At 37.6% G+C, this 21,627-nt stretch overlaps 1 protein-coding gene across 3 annotated transcripts; it reads left to right on the top strand.

The window, feature by feature from the left end:
• Window positions 1–55: 55 nt before the first annotated feature.
• On the top strand, window positions 56–10,097 carry LOC107226797 (TOM1-like protein 2). Of its 3 annotated transcripts, none has more exons than XM_015667729.2 (10): window positions 56–289; window positions 1,044–1,213; window positions 1,750–2,031; window positions 2,440–2,691; window positions 2,883–3,189; window positions 3,723–3,852; window positions 5,224–5,350; window positions 6,107–6,157; window positions 6,919–7,112; window positions 7,580–10,097. In XM_015667729.2, exons 1-9 carry the CDS (start codon window positions 232–234, stop codon window positions 7,099–7,101), a joined length of 1,560 nt encoding a protein of 519 aa, XP_015523215.1. In that variant the 5' UTR covers window positions 56–231; the 3' UTR covers window positions 7,102–7,112; window positions 7,580–10,097. The 3 variants fall into 3 exon arrangements, with proteins under 3 accessions (XP_015523215.1, XP_015523209.1, XP_046594919.1); XM_015667723.2 differs by having other exon boundaries at window positions 57–289; window positions 2,425–2,691; XM_046738963.1 differs by lacking the exon at window positions 56–289 and adding an exon at window positions 519–659 and having other exon boundaries at window positions 2,425–2,691.
• The last annotated feature ends 11,530 nt before the right edge of the window (window positions 10,098–21,627 follow it).

Here is a 21,627-nt window from a genome sequence, read left to right as displayed (position 1 = left end):
CCATTGGTCGGGGAAAACATGATTTGACGTCTAGGCGCAGTACTCCATTACCACGGTGTCATATGATTATCTCTACGTGACACATCGGGAGAGTGAAAATTTGATAAACTGTTACTGTCCGACAACAATTTGCCGATAAATTTACCGTCAGGCTACTTACTTATGCGGCAGTAAGCCGAGAGGCAGTGTGCAAAGTTCTAACATCCAAATACGGTATAAAAGGAACAAAAAATGTCTTTTTTCGGTGTACCTGTGAATCCATTTTCGACGCCAGTTGGTCAGAGAATAGGTGAGATTCATAGTTCGTCGTATAAGCCTAGCTTTTTCCATGCCATTGTTGTTTTGACCATATATTCATTCGCCTAATTGGTTACTTACTGCATTATTACGTAAACGTTCAATACTATTGTCTTGGCGTGTCGCGATTTTTTTTAGTTGTTTTGTTTTATTGATTATTTTCTGCACCACATTGTTGTAGCACTCCTTAGCTTTCCTTTCTTTCTTTATTTTTTATATTCCCTTCTTCCTCTGGTTACCTTAGATTTACTAATGAACATTGAGGTGCACTAATTATGTAGTCAATTATCAGGAGCATAAGCGGAACGTTTAATTAGCGTAAATTATTATTGTCTATATTTTCTTACTGAGCTGCTTCAAAGGTGTGAACTGATGGAAACTTATCACAATTTTTGCAATAATATTCCTCTGAATAATGGTGCAATTATATTAGTAATTATATTTCCTTGAAAATATAATTAAATTACCTTGTATCATTGTCTGTTAATGGGCACTTGCCATAGAATCCAATTCACTTGAAACTAGATCTTGTTAACAGGTTTATATTCTATTTTTAGATGAAACTTATTCTCAGTGAATTCAAAAAATCTGCAAAAAAATCCACTCGCTGAAATTTTTTACTCGCATGTCGCAGCCTGCGTGGCAGTAGGAATATAAATGATGTCTACAAATTGAACCAATTATGCGCTGTTACTGTAACTCAACGTGTACTGGAATAATTGAGACATTGTGATATAAAATTGCAGAACAAGCTACAGATGGAAGCCTGCCAAGTGAGAATTGGGCACTTAATATGGAAATATGCGATATCATTAACGAAACTGAAGACGGACCTCGGGATGCAGTTAAAGCTATTCGACGGCGATTGAATCAAGCAGCTGGAAAGAACTATACCATCGTTATGTACACTCTCACTGTTAGTATTTGGTCCTTCTAATTTGTCTGCTATGGGCAAAAACAGAGTTTTCTTTCCCTTAACAGCACAATGTCATGAAGCTGAACCTAGTGGTTCCAGTTAGTCACTCAACATACTCAACTTTTTCCAAATGGAGTTCTGTAGTACAATTCAATACTTATGATTCTGTAAATGTATTAAACTTTCTAGAGATTTGAAGAAATTTTGAATTCTGAGCCTTCACATCATTTTGCTTTGATGATCTTTTTCAACTAACATTAGTATGCATAGCAGCTAATTTTGACCACTGGCTTGAACATAATTACCAACATGCACGTAATTATTATTCACCCCTATAGGTTTTAAGCATTATATTTTATTCTATGTGGTAGAAGATGAAATATTTTTGAACAGCAATAGCAACAACAGTTTCTTCCAATTGTCGTTATATCGCGTATTTGTACCGCAAAGAAATAATTCCTAAAAATTTGGCTTTGAGAATGGGATAACTCAGGACAGTTTTTTATAAATCAACAACTGTGGTTTATTCGTTTCAGGTTCTTGAAACATGTGTGAAAAACTGCGGCAAGTGTTTTCATGCGCTCGCTTGCTCACGAGAGTTTGTACTGGAGCTGGTTAAATTAATTGGTCCAAAAAATGAACCGCCTACAGCAGTACAAGAAAAAGTATTGAGCCTCATTCAAGCGTGGGCTGAAACCTTTCGTCATCAACCTCATACTCAAGGAGTTGTGCAAGTTTATCAAGAGCTTAAACAAAAAGGAATTGAATTTCCTATGACTGATCTTGATGCTATGGCGCCAATAATTACCCCCCAAAGGGTAAATATAAATATACCTATGCTAGTTCTGACCAATTTACTATGCATATGTATCATACATTGTTCATTGAAAATACAATCTCTCTCAGCAAGGCTTCGAATACCCTTTCAAGTGGATCGTATCGCTATGTTCGCCAAAAACATGTTGTTTGAGACAATATTTTTCGTGATCGTATTGTATATCAGGAATTATTTTTTTCGTACCTGATAAGCTATTTACAATGTATGTAGCTCATAGCTCAGACATCAAGCTGAAGCGAGTTTATTTATAAGATTTCAGATATTTTGATAAGGAGAGATAGGACAGTTATTCGTTGTTTGTAGATAAAATCGCAATTCACGCTTTTGTTTAAAGTTTAGTTCTTTACTTTTTTAATACCTTTATAAACAACAGAAAGTGACTTATCAGAGTGTACCGGAAAGTGAGCAGACCACGGCATTGGCAGTCCCACCGGTAGGTGAACAACCTCCCATGCCGCTGGCAGTCCAAGGGAGCAATGTGCCTGCTCAACTTACAGAACCACAGCTGGCCAAGTTACAGAGTGAGTTGGATGTTGTTCAGGGTAATATGCGCGTTCTTGCTGAGATGCTAACGCATCTAACCAATCCGAATCAAACGGCTAATCAGCAACCAGATCCAGCTGACTTGGAACTCCTTACGGTATAGTGACAGTTATTTTCTTTACTTATTATTTTACCCAATTTTTATTTATTTATTTAATAATTCTTTGGTAAATGGTTTAAATAATTCATTTTTGGTATTCCTTGTTTGAATTTTAATGTAGCAGCAAGTTATCACCATATACTTTCAGTAAAGTTGTAATCTTCTAAATATTTGCATTAATATTTTAGGAGCTGCATTCCACCTGCAAAGCGATGCAAGAACGAGTTGTAGAATTAATTGGTAAGCTCGCCCATGATGAAATGACTGCTGAATTGCTTCGTGTGAATGACGAACTTAACAACTTGTTTCTGCGTTACACCCGATACACGAAAAATAAGGCAACACCTCCTAGTACTATATTGGCACAGACCATTGGCCAACCACCAAATAATGCACGTGTTAATGCCGCTCCTGTGTTGAGCAAACGTGAAGCTGAATCACTAATCGACTTATCAGACGGAACAGACAGCTTGGGAAAAGAATTAGCAAGCATCAGTAAGTCTAAGAACTACGTCAACATTTTAGCCACTTGTTTTTGACCAAATTCGATTCATATCGGTCTAGGGAATGTTTAATTCAACTGAGCTCCCTTTTCTCATATGTGCTATAGAATTCTCTGTGATCACAGATATTTCAATATAAAACCTGATTTTGGCAATAGTAGTGTGGGGCAGAACTTTCGGGCAGTGTAAACTAGTATTAATGAAATGATGCAAGTTATTTTTAGTCAATTTAGGAAATTGCATCATATTCATATTTTTATACCCAGTTTAGAATAAAAATTGTATTTGAAAGTATACAGTTTCACAAAATATTATCAAAGAACAAATCTTTCAATTGAATGGTTATTCATTACTTTAATTGTAGGGTCTAGTACGTGATTAAAAACGACTGTAACACGTTGTTATATTTCACCAATTTTTGTATCAGAGATTTTCTCAATCATTATCATTTTACCAGAATGTGTTCAGTAATTGTTTAATCTGAAAACAAAGCTAATTATGTATCATTTTACTTTGTGTGTATAGGTGTGGTGGATGGCGCTCCGAGAGCAAGTGATTCGCGAAAAGAGAAGCCTAAGGAAAAAGAGGGTGACAATGACGAATTTGACATGTTTGCCCAATCACGTACTGCTACTTACGAAACAACGAAAAATAGGTAATCAAAACGAATATTTTATGTAACTAATAATTGTCTAATAACAGCTACCCTAGGAGTATTCTTCAGATTTTTACAGTCTTTTCCATTACTGAATTATTTTGGCTTATGATTTTTGTTAAATCGGTATACTGGTGAAACAAAACTTATCACTTTTATTACAAATTCTAAGTTGGTTCATGGTGTATTGTAATATCTTAAGATGACTTGATTTACCCAGATAACAGAATGTTCACATAGTGTGTGCATGTTGGTAGGACGTATGAGAATTATCCTACATAATGTGCGTTCAGACGAGCGAACACATATATCCTCAATTGAAATTTATATGAGTCACAAATCGTGATTGTCGTGCTCGTGCAATACGTAATACTTTCACGTCGTGCGATTGTATTGAGGACTGAAACATATTTATTTTTTATACATGTTATATGTTGCATGAAAAAAGAAAAAAAAATATATATACTTTACCGAAATAATTGTAGTCTATGATTTATAAAATCTAAACTTTACCCCGGAATTGATGAAGGTAAATATGGCTACCCCCATGACTGGAATCATGATGGAACTTGTGGTGTACTGCTTGGTATTAGAACTTGGTTTTATACCAAATTGCTGTATACTAAATTAATTTTGTTATTTTGACGTCGTTATATATGTAAATGCAACGAAAAATCTTACAAAACCAAACTTAATACTACCTTGCAATACACATTCTGTCTTGACCTTGGTTATGCATGTAGCCATATTTACATTGCACTGGCACAAGCTTTTGCACTTCGGGTAAAAATCGCACACCATTTTTGTACCGATCTTGTCAGTCAAAAATGGTACGTAGAATGTGTATCCAGCATTATAACGCAGCATACAAGTATAACACAGTGTATGATGATTTCAGTGTACACCTGGTGTGCACTGGTGTAACCAGTTGAAAAAGCTAATAGAATCTTACAGAATAATATTGTTCACAGAATCACACAGATTTAAACCCTTGCAACTATTGAAACAGAAATGAACGTGTAGAAATTTATATATCAAACTTTGTAACTTGATAACATTAGCAATCTATTTGTCAAGCATAGTTTTTTAAAATCTTGGATTACAGCTAGCATGATTATTTATAGTGAATAATTTATCGAAGTGACAGAATTATTCTTTACCGAATTAATTGTGTATTACCTACCCACTATGCGACGTACGCAACATTTGTGATGAGGCAATGCAATCAGTGTGCTCGCACTTAACTTCATGCGTTGTACCCTGTGTGATTAACATGCGCTGCTTGGTTGTTATCTATAACTATTTGATTCAAATCTATTCCGTCTAATGATTTGTTAGAGTTGACGCAATAATATATTGCTTTTTTTGCAGTAGTAGCAGATACGAGGATAATGCCGAACAGCCGGTGAGCGGGGGAAGTCTAAGCTCAGCCATTCTTAATCGAAATAACCCTAATCAACCACCACAGAACACAACAACCGCTGCTCCTGCAACTGTTGTACGTAATAGTAACCTCTGATAATATTTCAGTCATTCATTATAACTACATTGTGACAATTCTTCAGCCAGTTTAATGTAGGTATTGTCGAGCTTTTCAAAAACAAAACTTGAGCAATATTACTCTACATAATTAGATACAGTATTGTTTCGAATATATACCGACCCCCAATTCTAAGATAGTATTTCAGGCTGTTTTTCTTAATTACCAACACATAAGACGGGTGCGCGTATAAGACGACGACGATTTTGGTGGATGCTGTCAACGACAAAAAACCTCGGCTTATATTCGGAACAATACGGTATACAAATTTACAACAGGTTCGGTATTGTGCTGAGAATGATTTTAATTGCTTGTTTACTAACTGTTGCAACATTTTCAGGATTGATGTTGTGATTTTGTCTTTTTTTCGTCGTAATTGTACTCTATTCAATGTTGTGTAACAATGTTGGCTTTTTTTTGTAATGTTTGTAAAATGCTCTGATCATACAAAAATCGTGATTTTTTCACCGACTTAATATCTACTAAATCAAAGTTTTTGTACAGTAATTGCCAAGGTTTTTCTTTTTTTTACCATGCTACCAAAATAAGGATCCTATTTTAACTTTCTATTTTATTAAAAGACAATCGTCGGTTACTTGTGTCTTTACTCTGGTTTCAAAACGTGATGTCAATTTTTAGGCACAGTTGATACATCTTTTTCTGCTTGCCTTGGTATTTGGTTTTGCTGAATGTTTGTTTTCTTCTGTTGCTCAGCTAAACCAAGAATCTGAATTCAACGAGATGGCTGCTTGGTTGGATCGTACGGTGAGTGATTAACTTCTTATTTGTGAACTTGTATTTTAATAGCCTTCACTTTCTTCCTTCAGATGTGTAATTTGATTATGTTCTTGCCCTATGTTACGTTCTATTCAATATATTCTATATATGTGTCCTACACGTTCTACAATATTTGGTTATCCGTCAAGTTCAATCCATATTAATTGCAGTACAGTCAAATTTGCATGACAGATTGATTGAAGTTTTTGAAAACTAGTTCCACTGCTCTTTCCATCAACTCAGTAAAGCTCAAACTGTTTAACAAGGGTCCGTAATATTGGTAAACCGTGGACTACGTTCATCAAAGCCTAGTAAGTGCAGAGTTTAGTTTTTACCAATCCAAAGACAAATTGAATTTGGAGTGACTTGTGCACACTCAAAGGGTACTAGGGTACTACTCGTTTATGAAAAGAAACCGAAGGATCACCTTGGAGTTTCATGGAGTTTTGGTAAATTCTGATGTATCCGAAATTCCTCACTACTCGTTTTATAAATATCTCAAACTGCGATTGTCGAGTTGGAAAAATCATGTTATGTATTAATTCAACAATATTTTTATCTAGTACAGAAGACTTGTCAGCACTCATGGTAAAAATTGTTATTCGCATGTATGTTGTAATTCAGGGCATATAAATTCAGAGTCACATATGTGATAGTTTGGGAATTGTAAACTAACTGAAAAAATTATAACACCACAACCATTTTCCCTAACCATGATGATGAATTGGTTTCTCCTACTCTAATTTCAGCCCGGTGCCCAAGGTGACCAGGAATCATTAACATCATTTGAGTTTGAAAGATTCCTAGCTGAGAGAGCAGCTGCAGCCGAAGCGCTACCCACCATACCTCCTACGACTACCGCGACGACTACTAATACAAATGCTCAGCGCCAAATTAATAAAGATCAAGACAAGTCCTTATTTGCTCTCTAGGCAAGTATGAGGTAAGCCCATAAGACTACGGTTTAAGCTTACAACTACTTTGGATCTAAGTCTGAATTACTTTACTCAATCATACTAAAATTATAATGATGATGGACAATTGATTCCTATTGTTATATGTAGTGATAATTTGAACTAACCATAAGGACAAGTGAATTCATCACTGGTATACATGGAGTTATTCATTAAAAAAATTTTTACCTTAGAAATGGTACCTATAAGTCTAAGAGATTTTGTTCAGTAGCAAACAGTGGCCACAATTATTTTAGTTACCATTCCAGGGTCAACTTAAAAAAAAAGTTTCATCGATGATATGCTTTACTCTGTGTTGAGCAATGGATGATTATATTCACATTTAGTATATTGAATTGCGTATTGTGCAAATTTCAACGTAACAAACAGTAGTTGCATCGATCATGTGGAAGACAGATGTTCATACAATTACCCTACTTTTTTTTTTGTTACACAGGGACTATTCAGCCCAGTGAGAGACTGCTTCACGCTTTTACGTACTTACGTTAAAATAACGATTTGATCCACTAACTATACGTTATGTTATCTGTTTTAATTTGAAATTGTTGATGATTAAACACATGACTATGAAAAAGGGTCGATTATTTGCAAGCACTGCATAGTAAGACAAGCTGATTTAAAGAAATATATATGGTTACATTAATATTGTTTTAAATATAAATTACATTATATATTACATACATGTGCAGGGTTTTTTTTTTGAAATTGCAAATGTGGAGTACGAGATACTTCACATGTGTTGCCTCAAGGAAAGTACCCTATATATCTGTAAAAATAATATAGATACATATATATGTTACATGAAGTATAAAAATTAATCTATTGAGGAATCATACTTACATAACTCAACTGTAAAGTATAAATGATTCACAGCTTCTGATTTCGATTTCTCAACGTAACCCTGAGAGAGAGTTTCCGCTTACATAGAATGTCACTTACAAGCCTTCCATGTAATTACAAAACTTTAGATTTCATTTATCACTGTAAAAATCGTTGCTCTTTTCTCAGTTGAACAAAACATTTCAGTTCTAACCGCAATAGTTGTAAACGGTAATTATTTATAAAATATAAACCTATTGTTTTTTGTTTCCTCATTTTGTTGAAGACTTTTTCATTCCAAATTTCTGTCGAGCCTTAACAGTTGTTTCAAAGCAGCTAGATTTATTCGGCAATATTACATAAATTTTATTGTCAAATGATTTTCAAACAGTATTGTAAGTTAATTTGTATCCTGTAAAGTTTTGACCTGAGGCTAGCGCGCATTTGAAATGTACCGCATATTTACATCTCATTTGCGTATACAGACATACGTATTTAGAGTTTTATAAAATATAGATCCAAATATAAGGTATCGTACATGTTCAGTAATATTATAAAGATTGATAGAAATTATTAGAGCCAGTTCTATATAGAGCAAAGTTTGAATAATACAAACGTACGGTGTACTTGCACACTGCATGTTGTCAATTCAAATAGTTTACAACTAAAGAAAATGCCTTCAAATTTAAAAAATTTACGAATGCCATATATCTGGATTGTTTGGATACTATTTAAATGCAGCGATAGTGACAATTACTTCGATACTTTATACTTGCTAGTAAGTACTGGTATGTATAGAACTGAACATGGAATTTAAAATACAAGAAAAAGTTAGAGACGATTGAAAATCTAAGCTGTAATGACACACAAGTGTGAGAAAAAGGTCATAGGGGGATAAGCTAAAATTGCCTTTTATGAATATCTTGACGATAAGTAGTTATTATTACAGGTACATACATACATTATATAAAAATAAGAGTATAATTGGCAACTATTGAAGTTCGAACAAATCGGTCAAGTCAACCCTGAAAGAAAATCAATTTCATGTATTTTATTAATTTTTTTTCATTCTTATAATCCAATTGAGATTCAAGTCTGAAACTTGCAAAATCTTAGTATTTTAATAGTACTTCCATATCCATAAAATATTAAGATATTTGTAAAAGGTATTTTTAGCTTGCTTGTCCCCAGATGGACTAGCAGGCTTATGATCAGAAAATCATATTATGAAGAAATCTAAAAATTGTTGAGCTAATCGAAATTTGAATTTTTTAAGGCGTGGAAATTTAATTCTAGTATATTATTTTTTAGAGTATTTTTATATTCAAGCAATTGATGTTGCGCTTTCTTCGAATTTTATCTTCTCTAATGTGGAGACAAATTTTACGTTTCGGTCAAAATTAGTTGAATATAGGTACGTATATTATATTTCGAAATCGAAATTCCAATTGTTGTTTAGTTATTGATGAGTTGATAAGTTTGCAAATGCCCATACCCGCAAGCGTGTCAACTTGGCCTGGAATCAGGAATTTGAGAATTAAGCTTAGGATCAGAGATGCAAATACAATATGATTGGATATTATAAATCTTCTCAATATCTGTTATGAGTGGAAATAGTTTAGCCATAATAAAAATGGACAGTTATCCGTGAGTGTATGTTGTGCATGCTTTCCGGCACTATAAAAAGAGAGAAAAAGCATGAATCTGTATGAGATAAATTGGTTGGATGATGTATTGAGCACACGAGGACACGTCCTTTGAATCACTGGCTCATCAAAGTATAGTTTTATTAGATTCCTCCAAATTCTACCAAGGGTGTTGTAATATATTATGCTCTCATGATGTTTCTGTAATTAAAACAAAAAAACCGAAAGTGAAATAAGCAATACCAACGACTAGGAAGAGAAAGAGAGAGAAAAAATGTATGGATAAACTATGAAAGCTTCGTAACTTAAATTGGGAGGGTCCATACTTAAATTTCTGCATCTATAAATTTTTCGAGATGGAGTGCTAGGATATTGTTGAATATGATTTGGTGATTTATTTGTATTATTTACCTGATTGCTACGTTACGAAAATGTATCTGAACGATTTGTAATAATGAAATATTTAATAATTATAAATATTCACATGCTGTTGGAGATTTTTATTTACTTTACCTCGTACGATATAATAAATCTTTTCCGCTGAAATCTAATTATTTTCAGGTGAATCTGACTTTCAGGCTATATAAAGTTGTCATATTATTGAAGACTGCGTATTATACACTGTTTTCCTATCAGTTTTTCCTAAAAATGTTTGGTCGTGGATTTGATTTGTATGACCCTTCTCTGACTAATTGAATGTCCAGGAACTCAGAAAACGCAGCGAAAAGAGCGTGGGACTAACAGCAGAGACAGTACGAAGAAAAGAGCACCAGCTGAAAAATATCAAAAACACAGGTTCTGGTTTTTCGGCTCTAACTTCTGATATTTTGCTCGCAGCGCATTGGGACTGCGCCCAATCGATTCCTCTTGCAAAATTACGTCGGAATAGTGCCACAATTAATTTATTCCAGCACTTTTGAAAATCGCGAAAATTTTCGCCAGAAATGCAAAGGGGTTAGCCTTACTTTTTTCTTTATTTTTGGAGCCAAAAATTTATGGTCTCAAATTCGACTTGTATGACCCTTTCCTGACTTATTGGATCCCCAGGAACTCAGAGAACGCAGCGAAAAGAGCGTGGGATCAACAGGAAAGAAGTTACGAAGGAAAATGCGCCTGCTGAAAAATGTCAAAATCTGAGGTTCTGGTTTTTTGGCTGTAACTTTTTATCCGCTGCTCGCAGCGTATCGGGACTGCGCTTAATCGATTTGTCTCGCAAAATTGCGTCCGAATAGTGCCAGAAAAAATTTATTCCAGCACTTTACAAATATTAATCCTCACGTAATATTTTTGATGTGTTCTGATACTGAAAATATTTATTGCTATTCCAGATACAACCCGAGGTGGTTATCGGTGGTTGTTCGAGGTGGTTGACGATTGTTAGAGGTGGTCGGAGGTGGACGAGGAGGAGGACGAACTGAACTGAGTCTCAAAGCCCTGTTGACATAAAAGCAGCTATTCGATAGAAATTATAGTTTATAGTTTACACAGCCCATTGCATGATATTTCATTATAAATACATATGTTTCAATGTATTTAGGAATAATTTATCAAATATACAGAAGTCATGTGAAGATAATAAATGAATCGATTCGACCGCAGTTCGATGTATTCATTAGAGCTTTGACAATAAATTTAAGCTTTGTTACTTCTTTTATTTTATTATGGATAATCAAAAACATTTCCGACTAATCGTGCTGTGGACGCATGGGGATTAAACCAAATGTAGCAAAAGATTAGAAACAGTGTATGTAGAGTACGGGTATTTTTCTAATAATGCAAATAGAATAGAATACCACGCCTTGCGAATTAGCTTTCCAGTCAGAGATGAATGATGAATTTTAAGGACTGCATTATCGTTGTTGAATACTCTATGCCTCATGGGAAAAGAAAATCTGTAACGACAAACTTGATGCACCGGATCATCGTCGACTTTAACTTTTGAAATGTCCTACCATTTTCGAACGCCTCCTACCTCCCCCTGCCACCTCCGACCATCAATGGCCACTTTCGAGCACCCCCTATCACCTTCTGCCAGCGCCGACCACCTCCTACCATTTCCGAACACCTCCAACCATCCTATTTACCTATATCACCAGATTAGCTATGATATGAAAAGAGAAGAATTATTCATTTCGAAATGGGATTCTATTCGACGCGCGCTCGATGTATTCCATGACATAAGTATTCATAATTATTCCAACAACTTTTCATTTGCTGTCTCGATCTTGAATTTTCATAGGCATAGAATCGAAACGTTGTTTTAGCTGGTCGCAAGTGAAGTATCTGCGTTGGTTGGAGGAGCAGAATTGTTTTTCGAAAAGTATTCGGATGGAAAAAAATTCAGAGTAACTGTAATACATCACGGATGCGTTAATTTTGAACGAGATGAAACGGATGCTTCGTATATGAGACAGTATTTAACGCTGCGTAGTGATTTAAAGACCTAGAAAGGTGATGGGGAGAGAAAGAACGACGCTTCTTAACATTTCGAGTGTATTTTAACACACATTTGAAAGATACGAGCGAAATTTTTCATCATCCAACAAGCCGAGCCGATCACTGAAGAATATATCCTCAGTCAACGGCTGACCATCGAAGGGCCTGGCCGCTTGAGTCTGGAATCGGCAGGAGAGATGAAGTGCGTATTTCTTGTATGAAACGTGAAAACTAAAAGCATTATACATCATATCATATCATCATACATCGTACACCATACATCATACACCATGCATCATACATCATACATCGTACATCATACATCGTACATCATACCTAGTATCAAAGTTCGAAAACATAGTTTGGATGTCGGACGTTCAGAAAGTGACGTCACCAATTCAAAATCAGCTAGCCGAATTCCTCAGTCTGGAAACAACCGCGCAGTAGAGCGGACGGATGAGAGGCGCGCTCCGCAAATTTCGAGTACCGGGTTCTCAACCTCCCGGATCCCGCGCTTCGGCTCCGCTACGTATTTCGAGTACCGGGTTCTCAACCACCCGGATCTTGCGCTTCGGGTCCGCTACGCGGTGAAACTCGACTTCCAGGATAAGCGCTCCGTGGTTCCTGGTTCATGTTTACAATAAATTATTTCAATTCGTTTTCCGCGCAACCCCAAATTCGGTAGCTGTCAGTCCGCTAATAAAATTTCTCGACTTCCAGGATAAGCGGTCCGTGGTTCCTGGTTCATGTTTACAATAAATTATTTCAATTCGTTTTTCGCGCAACCCCAAATTCGGTAGCTGCCAGTCCGCTAATAAAATTTCTCGACTTCCAGGATAAGCGCTCCGTGGTTCCTGGTTCATGTTTACAATAAATTATTTCAATTCGTTTTCCGCGCAACCCCAAATTCGGTAGCTGCCAGTCCGCTAATAAAATTTCTCGACTTCCAGGATAAGCGCTCCGTGGTTCCTGGTTCATGTTTACAATAAATTATTTCAATTCGTTTTTCGCGCAACCCCAAATTCGGTAGCTGTCAGTCCGCTAATAAAACTTCTCGACTTCCAGGATAAGCGCTCCGTGGTTCCTGGTTCATGTTTACAATAAATTATTTCAATTCGTTTCTCGCGCAACCCCAAATTCGGTAGCTGTCAGTCCGCTAATAAAACTTCTCGACTTCCAGGATAAGCGCTCCGTGGTTCCTGGTTCATGTTTACAATAAATTATTTCAATTCGTTTTTCGCGCAACCCCAAATTCGGTAGCTGTCAGTCCGCTAATAAAATTTCTCGACTTCCAGGATAAGCGGTCCGTGGTTCCTGGTTCATGTTTACAATAAATTATTTCAATTCGTTTCTCGCGCAACCCCAAATTCGGTAGCTGCCAGTCCGCTAATAAAATTTCTCGACTTCCAGGATAAGCGCTCCGTGGTTCCTGGTTCATGTTTACAATAAATTATTTCAATTCGTTTTCCGCGCAACCCCAAATTCGGTAGCTGCCAGTCCGCTAATAAAATTTCTCGACTTCCAGGATAAGCGCTCCGTGGTTCCTGGTTCATGTTTACAATAAATTATTTCAATTCGTTTTTCGCGCAACCCCAAATTCGGTAGCTGTCAGTCCGCTAATAAAACTTCTCGACTTCCAGGATAAGCGCTCCGTGGTTCCTGGTTCATGTTTACAATAAATTATTTCAATTCGTTTCTCGCGCAACCCCAAATTCGGTAGCTGTCAGTCCGCTAATAAAACTTCTCGACTTCCAGGATAAGCGCTCCGTGGTTCCTGGTTCATGTTTACAATAAATTATTTCAATTCGTTTTTCGCGCAACCCCAAATTCGGTAGCTGTCAGTCCGCTAATAAAATTTCTCGACTTCCAGGATAAGCGGTCCGTGGTTCCTGGTTCATGTTTACAATAAATTATTTCAATTCGTTTTTCGCGCAACCCCAAATTCGGTAGCTGTCAGTACGCTAATAAAACTTCTCGACTTCCAGGATAAGCGCTCCGTGGTTCCTGGTTCATGTTTACAATAAATTATTTCAATTCGTTTCTCGCGCAACCCCAAATTCGGTAGCTGTCAGTCCGCTAATAAAATTTCTCGACTTCCAGGATAAGCGCTCCGTGGTTCCTGGTTCATGTTTACAATAAATTATTTCAATTCGTTTTTCGCGCAACCCCAAATTCGGTAGCTGTCAGTCCGCTAATAAAATTTCTCGACTTCCAGGATAAGCGGTCCGTGTTTCCTGGTTCATGTTTACAATAAATTATTTCAATTCGTTTTTCGCGCAACTCCAAATTCGGTAGCTGTCAGTCCGCTAATAAAATTTCTCGACTTCCAGGATAAGCGGTCCGTGGTTCCTGGTTCATGTTTACAATAAATTATTTCAATTCGTTTTTCGCGCAACCCCAAATTCGGTAGCTGTCAGTACGCTAATAAAATTTCTATAACTTTATATTCTTCTCGCAATCTTTTTGGTCAAATATGTCGATAAAAAAATTATATTAAACCTTACACATTATTTTTGATTTGTTCTCATGCTGAAAATATTTATTAGTATTCGAGGTATAACTCGAGGTGGTTGGCGGTGGTCGTTGGGGGTGGTTGAAGATGGTCGGCGGTGAACGAGGAGGAGGACAAGGAGGACGAGGATTTGTGCTCGGTGAGTAAAACACTTTTATAATATTTCATGGCAATTGTAATTATATTTTATTTGAAATATTTCAAACTAGTCATGTTTACAATAAATTATTTCAATTCATTTTTCGTGCAAGCACATATTCAGTAGCTATGAATAATCTTATACAATTTGTTATATTATTAATTAATTAATTATTATTCTTATAACATTTAATGGCAATTGTAATTATATTTCATCTGAAATATTACAAACTTGTCACGTTTACAATAAATTATTTCAATTCATTTTTCGTGCAAGCACATATTCAGTAGCTATGAATAATCTTATACAATTTATTATATTATTAATTAATTAATTAATATTCTTATAATATTTGATGGCAATTGTAATTATATTTCATCTGAAATATTACAAACTTGTCACGTTTACAATAAATTATTTCAATTCATTTTTCGTGCAAGCACATATTCAGTAGCTATGAATAATCTTGTACAATTTATTATATTATTAATTAATTAATTAATATTCTTATAATATTTGATGGCAATTGTAATTATATTTCATCTGAAATATTACAAACTTGTCACGTTTACAATAAATTATTTCAATTCATTTTTCGTGCAAGCACATATTCAGTAGCTATGAATAATCTTGTACAATTTATTATATTATTAATTAATTGATTAATTACATTAATCCTTACACAATATTTTTGATGTGTTCCTATACTAAAAATATTCATTACTATTCCAGGTATTACCCGAGGTGGTCGGAGGTGGACGAGGAGGAGGACGAGCTGGACGAGGAGGAGGACCAGGTGGACGAGGAGGAGGACGAGGTGGACGAGGAGGAGGCGGGGTGGGTCGTGGGAGAGGACCTCTCCTCTCCTCAGAGGAGGGGAGGGGGAGGGGCAGGGAAGGGGGAGAGGTGGGCGGGGAGGGGCGCGGGAAGGGGAGAGGTGGGTGGCGGGGAGGGGGTGGGGGGAGGGGGAGGGGGAGGGGGAGGGGGAGGGGGGAGGGGGAGGGGGGAGGGGGAGGGAGGGAGGGAGGGAGAGTGGGAGGGAGGGAGGGTGGGAGGGCGGGAGGGAAGGAGGGTGGGAGGGCGGGAGGGAGGGCGGGCGGGGGGAGGGAGAGAGTGGGGGACGGATGTCGATGCGAGCCTGTTAGAGTTAATAGAGCAGTACACCCCCCCCCCTCTCGCGCCCTCCCTCCCGCCCTCCCGCCCTCCCACCCTCCCTCCCTCCCGCCCTCCCTCCCTCCCTCCCTCCCTCCCTCCCCCTCCCTCACCCCTCCCCCTCCCCCTCCCCCTCCCCCTCCCCCTCCCCCTCCCCTCCCCCTCCCCCTCCCCCTCCCCCTCCCCTCCCCCCTCCCCCTCCCCCGCCCCTCCCCGCCACCCACCTCTCCCCTTCCCGCGCCCCTCCCCGCCCACCTCTCCCCCTTCCCTGCCCCTCCCCCTCCCCTCCTCTGAGGAGAGGAGAGGTCCTCTCCCACGACCCACCCCGCCTCCTCCTCGTCCACCTCGTCCTCCTCCTCGTCCACCTGGTCCTCCTCCTCGTCCAGCTCGTCCTCCTCCTCGTCCACCTCCGACCACCTCGGGTAATACCTGGAATAGTAATGAATATTTTTAGTATAGGAACACATCAAAAATATTGTGTAAGGATTAATGTAATTAATCAATTAATTAATAATATAATAAATTGTACAAGATTATTCATAGCTACTGAATATGTGCTTGCACGAAAAATGAATTGAAATAATTTATTGTAAACGTGACAAGTTTGTAATATTTCAGATGAAATATAATTACAATTGCCATCAAATATTATAAGAATATTAATTAATTAATTAATAATATAATAAATTGTACAAGATTATTCATAGCTACTGAATATGTGCTTGCACGAAAAATGAATTGAAATAATTTATTGTAAACGTGACAAGTTTGTAATATTTCAGATGAAATATAATTACAATTGCCATCAAATATTATAAGAATATTAATTAATTAATTAATAATATAATAAATTGTATAAGATTATTCATAGCTACTGAATATGTGCTTGCACGAAAAATGAATTGAAATAATTTATTGTAAACGTGACAAGTTTGTAATATTTCAGATGAAATATAATTACAATTGCCATTAAATGTTATAAGAATAATAATTAATTAATTAATAATATAACAAATTGTATAAGATTATTCATAGCTACTGAATATGTGCTTGCACGAAAAATGAATTGAAATAATTTATTGTAAACATGACTAGTTTGAAATATTTCAAATAAAATATAATTACAATTGCCATGAAATATTATAAAAGTGTTTTACTCACCGAGCACAAATCCTCGTCCTCCTTGTCCTCCTCCTCGTTCACCGCCGACCATCTTCAACCACCCCCAACGACCACCGCCAACCACCTCGAGTTATACCTCGAATACTAATAAATATTTTCAGCATGAGAACAAATCAAAAATAATGTGTAAGGTTTAATATAATTTTTTTATCGACATATTTGACCAAAAAGATTGCGAGAAGAATATAAAGTTATAGAAATTTTATTAGCGTACTGACAGCTACCGAATTTGGGGTTGCGCGAAAAACGAATTGAAATAATTTATTGTAAACATGAACCAGGAACCACGGACCGCTTATCCTGGAAGTCGAGAAATTTTATTAGCGGACTGACAGCTACCGAATTTGGAGTTGCGCGAAAAACGAATTGAAATAATTTATTGTAAACATGAACCAGGAAACACGGACCGCTTATCCTGGAAGTCGAGAAATTTTATTAGCGGACTGACAGCTACCGAATTTGGGGTTGCGCGAAAAACGAATTGAAATAATTTATTGTAAACATGAACCAGGAACCACGGAGCGCTTATCCTGGAAGTCGAGAAATTTTATTAGCGGACTGACAGCTACCGAATTTGGGGTTGCGCGAGAAACGAATTGAAATAATTTATTGTAAACATGAACCAGGAACCACGGAGCGCTTATCCTGGAAGTCGAGAAGTTTTATTAGCGTACTGACAGCTACCGAATTTGGGGTTGCGCGAAAAACGAATTGAAATAATTTATTGTAAACATGAACCAGGAACCACGGACCGCTTATCCTGGAAGTCGAGAAATTTTATTAGCGGACTGACAGCTACCGAATTTGGGGTTGCGCGAAAAACGAATTGAAATAATTTATTGTAAACATGAACCAGGAACCACGGAGCGCTTATCCTGGAAGTCGAGAAGTTTTATTAGCGGACTGACAGCTACCGAATTTGGGGTTGCGCGAGAAACGAATTGAAATAATTTATTGTAAACATGAACCAGGAACCACGGAGCGCTTATCCTGGAAGTCGAGAAGTTTTATTAGCGGACTGACAGCTACCGAATTTGGGGTTGCGCGAAAAACGAATTGAAATAATTTATTGTAAACATGAACCAGGAACCACGGAGCGCTTATCCTGGAAGTCGAGAAATTTTATTAGCGGACTGGCAGCTACCGAATTTGGGGTTGCGCGGAAAACGAATTGAAATAATTTATTGTAAACATGAACCAGGAACCACGGAGCGCTTATCCTGGAAGTCGAGAAATTTTATTAGCGGACTGGCAGCTACCGAATTTGGGGTTGCGCGAGAAACGAATTGAAATAATTTATTGTAAACATGAACCAGGAACCACGGACCGCTTATCCTGGAAGTCGAGAAATTTTATTAGCGGACTGACAGCTACCGAATTTGGGGTTGCGCGAAAAACGAATTGAAATAATTTATTGTAAACATGAACCAGGAACCACGGAGCGCTTATCCTGGAAGTCGAGAAGTTTTATTAGCGGACTGACAGCTACCGAATTTGGGGTTGCGCGAGAAACGAATTGAAATAATTTATTGTAAACATGAACCAGGAACCACGGAGCGCTTATCCTGGAAGTCGAGAAGTTTTATTAGCGGACTGACAGCTACCGAATTTGGGGTTGCGCGAAAAACGAATTGAAATAATTTATTGTAAACATGAACCAGGAACCACGGAGCGCTTATCCTGGAAGTCGAGAAATTTTATTAGCGGACTGGCAGCTACCGAATTTGGGGTTGCGCGGAAAACGAATTGAAATAATTTATTGTAAACATGAACCAGGAACCACGGAGCGCTTATCCTGGAAGTCGAGAAATTTTATTAGCGGACTGGCAGCTACCGAATTTGGGGTTGCGCGAAAAACGAATTGAAATAATTTATTGTAAACATGAACCAGGAACCACGGACCGCTTATCCTGGAAGTCGAGAAATTTTATTAGCGGACTGACAGCTACCGAATTTGGGGTTGCGCGGAAAACGAATTGAAATAATTTATTGTAAACATGAACCAGGAACCACGGAGCGCTTATCCTGGAAGTCGAGTTTCACCGCGTAGCGGACCCGAAGCGCAAGATCCGGGTGGTTGAGAACCCGGTACTCGAAATACGTAGCGGAGCCGAAGCGCGGGATCCGGGAGGTTGAGAACCCGGTACTCGAAATTTGCGGAGCGCGCCTCTCATCCGTCCGCTCTACTGCGCGGTTGTTTCCAGACTGAGGAATTCGGCTAGCTGATTTTGAATTGGTGACGTCACTTTCTGAACGTCCGACATCCAAACTATGTTTTCGAACTTTGATACTAGGTATGATGTACGATGTATGATGTACGATGTATGATGTATGATGCATGGTGTATGATGTATGGTGTACGATGTATGATGATATGATATGATGTATAATGCTTTTAGTTTTCACGTTTCATACAAGAAATACGCACTTCATCTCTCCTGCCGATTCCAGACTCAAGCGGCCAGGCCCTTCGATGGTCAGCCGTTGACTGAGGATATATTCTTCAGTGATCGGCTCGGCTTGTTGGATGATGAAAAATTTCGCTCGTATCTTTCAAATGTGTGTTAAAATACACTCGAAATGTTAAGAAGCGTCGTTCTTTCTCTCCCCATCACCTTTCTAGGTCTTTAAATCACTACGCAGCGTTAAATACTGTCTCATATACGAAGCATCCGTTTCATCTCGTTCAAAATTAACGCATCCGTGATGTATTACAGTTACTCTGAATTTTTTTCCATCCGAATACTTTTCGAAAAACAATTCTGCTCCTCCAACCAACGCAGATACTTCACTTGCGACCAGCTAAAACAACGTTTCGATTCTATGCCTATGAAAATTCAAGATCGAGACAGCAAATGAAAAGTTGTTGGAATAATTATGAATACTTATGTCATGGAATACATCGAGCGCGCGTCGAATAGAATCCCATTTCGAAATGAATAATTCTTCTCTTTTCATATCATAGCTAATCTGGTGATATAGGTAAATAGGATGGTTGGAGGTGTTCGGAAATGGTAGGAGGTGGTCGGCGCTGGCAGAAGGTGATAGGGGGTGCTCGAAAGTGGCCATTGATGGTCGGAGGTGGCAGGGGGAGGTAGGAGGCGTTCGAAAATGGTAGGACATTTCAAAAGTTAAAGTCGACGATGATCCGGTGCATCAAGTTTGTCGTTACAGATTTTCTTTTCCCATGAGGCATAGAGTATTCAACAACGATAATGCAGTCCTTAAAATTCATCATTCATCTCTGACTGGAAAGCTAATTCGCAAGGCGTGGTATTCTATTCTATTTGCATTATTAGAAAAATACCCGTACTCTACATACACTGTTTCTAATCTTTTGCTACATTTGGTTTAATCCCCATGCGTCCACAGCACGATTAGTCGGAAATGTTTTTGATTATCCATAATAAAATAAAAGAAGTAACAAAGCTTAAATTTATTGTCAAAGCTCTAATGAATACATCAAACTGCGGTCGAATCGATTCATTTATTATCTTCACATGACTTCTGTATATTTGATAAATTATTCCTAAATACATTGAAACATATGTATTTATAATGAAATATCATGCAATGGGCTGTGTAAACTATAAACTATAATTTCTATCGAATAGCTGCTTTTATGTCAACAGGGCTTTGAGACTCAGTTCAGTTCGTCCTCCTCCTCGTCCACCTCCGACCACTTCCAACAATCGCCAACCACCTCGAACAACCACCGATAACCACCTCGGGTTGTACCTGGAATAGCAATAAATATTTTCAGTATCAGAACACATCAAAAATATTACGTGAGGATTAATATTTGAAAAGTGCTGGAATAAATTTTTTCTGGCACTATTCGGACGCAATTTTGCGAGAGGAATCGGTTGGGCGCAGTCCCGATACGCTGCGATCAACGCATCATAAGTTACAGGCAAAAAACGAGAACCAGTGTTTTCGACATTTTTCAGCATGTGCTTTTTTCCTCGTATCTTCTCTCCCGTTGATCTCTCCCGTATAAGAACACATCAAAAACATTACGTAAGGATTCATATAATCACAGGTTTTGTTTTTTGGCTGTAACTTTTGATTCGCTGCTCGCAGCGTATCGGGACTGCGCTTAAATGATTTGTTTCGCAAAATTACGTCGGAATAATGCCAGAACGAATTTATTTCAGCTTTTTTCAAAATCGCGAAAAATGTCGCCAAAAATGCAAATCACCCCACTACCTCATGACCCCATCACCCCACCACCCCATCACCCCACTACGCCATCACCCCATCATCTCACCATGCGACTACCTTCCATCACCTCGGACTACCTCCAACCACCGCCAACCACCTCCAACAACCACCCATAACCACCTCAAGTTATACCTTGAATAGTTATTAATATTTTCAGCATAAGAACACATCAAAAATATTGTGTAAGGATTGGTATAATCAATTAATTAATTAATAATATAACAAATTTTATCAGCGCATTTATAGCTACTGAATTTGTGCTTGCGCGAAAAATGAATTGAAATAATTTATTGTAAACAGGACAAGTTTGAAAAATTTTAGATGAAATATAATTACAATAGCCATTGAATAATATAAAAATGTTTAACTCATTG

This window comes from Neodiprion lecontei, chromosome 4, assembly GCF_021901455.1.
Source record: "Neodiprion lecontei isolate iyNeoLeco1 chromosome 4, iyNeoLeco1.1, whole genome shotgun sequence".
In the NCBI taxonomy this organism is placed as follows: domain Eukaryota; kingdom Metazoa; phylum Arthropoda; class Insecta; order Hymenoptera; family Diprionidae; genus Neodiprion; species Neodiprion lecontei.
Note: the sequence above shows the minus strand (reverse complement) of the source record. Positions and strands in the feature narration are given on the sequence as shown.

What these genes read in the sequence shown, in the direction of transcription:
- LOC107226797 (XM_015667723.2), top strand. Translation starts at nt 232, where the DNA reads ATGTCTTTTTTCGGTGTACCTGTGAATCCATTTTCGACGCCAGTTGGT. An exon ending in TCGTTATGTACACTCTCACT is followed by an intron (nt 1,214 to 1,749) that starts GTTAGTATTTGG and finishes TATTCGTTTCAG; the next exon opens with GTTCTTGAAACATGTGTGAA. An exon ending in TACGAAACAACGAAAAATAG is followed by an intron (nt 3,853 to 5,223) that starts GTAATCAAAACG and finishes CTTTTTTTGCAG; the next exon opens with TAGTAGCAGATACGAGGATA.